This window comes from Penaeus vannamei, chromosome 9 (genome assembly GCF_042767895.1).
Source record: "Penaeus vannamei isolate JL-2024 chromosome 9, ASM4276789v1, whole genome shotgun sequence".
Taxonomy (NCBI): domain Eukaryota; kingdom Metazoa; phylum Arthropoda; class Malacostraca; order Decapoda; family Penaeidae; genus Penaeus; species Penaeus vannamei.
In genome coordinates, this window is record NC_091557.1 from 7,360,886 (window position 1) to 7,365,885 (window position 5,000).

At 30.0% G+C, this 5,000-nt stretch overlaps 1 protein-coding gene across 1 annotated transcript in view; it reads left to right on the forward strand.

The window, feature by feature from the left end:
- The window catches only part of gek (serine/threonine-protein kinase gek), a gene marked incomplete in the record, with an annotated part of 156,844 nt that overhangs the window by 121,775 nt on the left and 30,069 nt on the right, over window positions 1–5,000 (forward strand). The window contains 7 exon segments of the mRNA XM_070125203.1: window positions 1,697–1,803; window positions 2,013–2,154; window positions 2,885–3,051; window positions 3,798–3,939; window positions 4,047–4,205; window positions 4,325–4,449; window positions 4,996–5,000. The exon segment at window positions 4,996–5,000 is cut by the window's right edge and continues 268 nt beyond it. Of these exon segments, the coding sequence (XP_069981304.1) occupies window positions 1,697–1,803; window positions 2,013–2,154; window positions 2,885–3,051; window positions 3,798–3,939; window positions 4,047–4,205; window positions 4,325–4,449; window positions 4,996–5,000 (847 nt within the window).

The window sequence follows — 5,000 nt, forward strand, 5'->3', positions numbered from 1 at the left end:
GGAACGCAATTAGCATTCTTACCTTTTTTCCTGTGACAAAATATAAAAAAAAGGATGAGTGTTGGTTATTAGTTTATTGTATTTAGTCATTAGTGGTTTAGCCTAGTATAGTAAGGTATTGGATATTGGATTTTGAATGATTTTGATTTATATTGACTGAAAGCAAAATTTCACTGAGTTTGGTGTGTGGAGTTTGTGGTGAGGAGTTTTTTAGACTGAATTTGTAACACTGTAGTAAAAAAAAGTAATCAATTCATAGAAGTAACAAAATCATTCTTTTCTTTCTCCTCTTTGGTTTTCTGAAGATCTTTAGGAATTAGACTTTAGTAATTTGAATAGAGTAAGTATTCATTCAGCAAAATTGCTATAAGCCCTCTCCCTCCTAATACCCTAATATTAGTCACTGATAGTGTGGACTATAATAACTTTTTATAAATGCCTCATAATTTGTAACTAACTGCCACATTGTTACTTAATTGTCCCCTTGTTTAAGAAATTATCTTCAGGTTTGCATTATTATCTCTTTATTTCTTCAGCATAGCAATATGGAAATTTTTATATCAGTTTAGGGAAGGGAGGAGTGAAAGTCATGTTTGTCAAGTGGATTATGGTAGGAAAGCTGTGCATTTTTTAAATTGTTCATCGTTTCTCCAGATCATCCAATAACCTAATGATGTATGTATTTGTTTATGCAATTTTATCTTCTGTTGATATGAGATAGTGTGAAATTTATTTGAATTGTAATATATGGCTTTGTTAGGCTGCTCCATGTTGAATATGGATGTTCCTATTGTTAGGATTAAATGGACTTTCCAACTGTACTTTGTATGTGTGTGAAGGTTTGAATTGCAGTTATCATTACAATTTAATTTACTTGCAAACACCTTTTTTTCAACTACCAGGTCAGTATAATCTGGAAAAATACATATAGAGTGAACATTCACTAGCTACACTTTCTTTAAACTTCCTATTAGTTGGCATACTTGGTAGATGAACATTTGTTTATACTACATTATTGCATATCTATTTATTCTCTGAATTATTTTGGCAAGCAATAACATAGTCATGGCTTGCATAAGTATGTCTCTGCGGAATTATTAACATGCTTTATGTGTGAGTTTGTGAGTACTGTTTTATTAGACCTTGTGATTTTTTATATGGAATAGGTCTTTTGTTACTTGGTAAACTGCTTAAACATTGTTTAATTTTCCCCCTGTTTTTTCACACGGCTTTCTTACACTGTTAGACCATTGCTCTAATGTTCCCAGTCTCTACTCACATACATTTCACCATTTGTTTAATTATTTGTAATAATGATAAAAAATTACTTTTCTTGTTGTTCTGACATAATTGGTTTGATCTGCATGAAGACACTAGCAAAACAATAGGAAGGCATTCAGCTCACATTTTTTTTTTTTCATGTGTGTTCCTGCTTTGTTCTCTCTCTTTGGCTTTTATGGTCTTCTTTTTCTTATTTTTGTGTCTGCATTTTTTCTACTTTGCCTTTTTTACAGATTCTTGTTTCATTGCTTTCAGAAAACAACAAAAAGATGGTTTTGAATGATAGGGAAAATAAAGGATACACTAGAACACAAATATTTTGAGACTTAAAATATAAGTATTTGATTTGAGGTTCATAGTGTAATTTGCTATCATAGGTCTCTATTAATGCATTTTCTTTACCTGATCTTTGCAGGAAATGGCTGATATACAAGAAAAATTAACCTTACAGAATAAAGAATTACAAGATGCCCTAGCACAAAGAAAGCTAGCCATGTCAGAATACAGCGAAGTATCGGACAAGTAAGTATTTTTTAGATACATTTTCTATTTTTTTTTTTTTTTATATAAGATTTTATATTTTTTTTAAATGCATAACTTTCTATAGAGCTTTTTTTTTTCTTTCTTTCTTTTTCTTTTTTTGATGGTAAGATTTTTATAAAAAAAAAAAAAAATTGTATAACTTTCCGTTGGTTATTAGTACAATTGATTTATATTGCTTTCCTTACCAGGTTGACAGAGCTTCGAAATCAGAAGCAGAAATTGTCCCGTCAAGTTCGTGATAAGGAAGAAGAACTAGAGACTGCAATGCAGAAAATTGATACCCTAAGACAAGACTTACGAAGAGCAGAAAAATTAAGACGCGAACTTGAGGTTCGGAATATCATTTCTGTCCCTTAGTTGTGTTTATAAGTCATTATTGTTATTGTTACTATGATTGTTATTGTTGTTTTTATTGTTATTATTTATTGCTATTGTTGTTGGGTTGTTATTTTTATTTGTTGTTTTTTATTGGTATGGTTATGTTAAAAATAATTATAATATGAAAAAATTACAGAGATAGAAATATGATAATTGCAATATTAATAACAATAATAAGAATAGGGTAAGAATAGAGATGATGGAAAAGATAATTATTATTATAATTGTAATAACAATAATGATGATAATAATAATAATGACAGTGATAGAAGTGATGATAATGATAGCAATGATGATAATGATAGCAATGATGATAATGATGATGATAATAATGATGATAATGATAATGATAATGATGGTGATAATTATTATTACTATTATTATTATGATGATAATCATTATTACTCTTATTATGATTCTGATTTTTTAGTTATTATTACTATAATTATTATTATTATTATTATTGTTCGTATTATTTTCATTATTAATTATAGTTTTATTATCATAATTTTATTGGTATAATTTTGATTCTCATTATGTTTAAGATTATGACTATTATTATCACTTTCACCATCACTGTTATTATGATTATGATTGTTAATACAAAAGTCAAATAATTTAGAAAGGAAAAAGATTGAAAATTGCTAACATTGTTTTGATCTCTTTCACTTCACGATTCCAGGGGAGATCAGAGGAAGCAGAAGCTGAGGCGAGTAAAGAGCGAAAACTGCGCGAGAGATCAGAGGAATACACACGCAGCATAGAGGGCGAATTGCAGAAGATGCAGCAGAGACCCCAAGGCAGGAGTCCTTCCCTCAACTCTTTGGAAGCTTCGCAGGAAGTAACAAGGTAATCTGCATTTTTGTGGTCTTGTTTACCACCTGATAGTGGAGTGGAAATTCAAATGTGCACGTACAAATACATATATACATATACATATGCCTATACCTATGTACAGATATACATATACATATACTTATACATACATATACATATACTTATACATACATATACATATACTTATACATATATATACATATACTTATACATACATATGCATATACTTATACATACATATACATATACTTATACATACTTATACATATACTTATACATACATATACATATGATTATACATATATATATACATATATTTATACATATATATACATATACTTATACATATACATACATATACATATACTTATACCTATAGCTATGCTTGTACATATATATAAGTATATATGCATATACATACTTGAACTTATACTTATGTTTGTACTTATACTTATATCTCATGCACATGATTATGCATATATGTATACATATATTTATACATATATGCATATATACATATATACATATACATATATACATACAGATATATGAATTTACATATACATATACCTATATACTGATCATATACATTTACATTTACATATAATATATGTACATACATATATACACACTGCTGCTTCTACTTCTACTTCAGTTTATATTATATATATATATATATATATATATATATATATATATATATATATATATATATATATATATATATGTTTATTTATTCATATAAACTTCCCAAACAGATTGAAAGCAGACCTGGAGCGTGTGTGTGTGGACCAAGAGGAGAGAGCGCAACAGCAGGCTCTGAGGCACACACATGATATGGCTGCTCTAAGGGACCAACTGGCAGAGGCTGAGTCTGCCAAGAGTTCTCTGCAGAATGAGGTGAGAATCTTGGAGAATTTGTGTTTTTCTTTGTGTAATCTGTATAAGCTTTTGTATACACAGTGACTTTATTTAACACATTCATTGAGTTTTGGTGATGTTAACAGGTGAGTGTGTTAACTAAGAAGGTAGAACAGCTACGCAGTGAGCTTGAGAAACGAACAGAGGAACAAGAGGATGCCATTGTGGAAGTAAAGAGAAGGCATGACAGAGAAAAGGCAGTCATGTTAGATGACAACAAGAAACTCCTGGAAGATGTGGAACGGGTGAGCATAAAATTTGCTTATACATTTTATTCTGTCTGTCATATGTAAACTTTGAGTCATTCATGAAGTAGTTATAAACTGATGGAAGGTTGATAAACACTTTTTTCCTATTCTCCCAGCTCACTGACAGCATAAGCAGAATGCAGAATGAACGCCGTGCTCTGGAAGACGAGTATGAAGATCTGCGTAACAAGAAAGAATCAATAGCGCAATGGGAGGCTCAGATTACAGAAATCATTCAGTGGTAAGCAGTCAAGGAATAGTAAATTTCTGTAAATGAGGCCTAGTTGTGCTGGTTCATAAAGCCAGTTTTATGATTGAATAGACTTCCTTTTGTGTTTTGTGTTTTTGATGAGATAGTTGCAAAGAAGTTTTCCTATTTCTGATGTTTATTTTTCTTCTTAAAAGTATTTCTACCTTCTGTGAACTCTCCAGTGTGTCATTTCCCTCAGTGGCAGTATATGCCTAAATTTTTAAGTTGTTTCTGGCAAATTTTTGCTAATAGTATTTCAGTCAAATATTAAATACATAATGTTAGTAGAGTTTATATCAACACGTGAAATTATATTATTGTAATATAGATAGAATGATATGTATTTAAATGTATTTATAACATTTTTAAAAACTCTTTGATACTTATATAGTGTATGGAGGTAAAGGGGGGGGGGGGGGGCATTAGGCAGATGGAGTATGCCAATAGCAGTATTATTAACTCACACTGTGTTCTATTGGAAATCAACTTGAGGTGTATGTATTGGAAATAAAACCTAATAACCTAATTCTGCTATAGGGTAA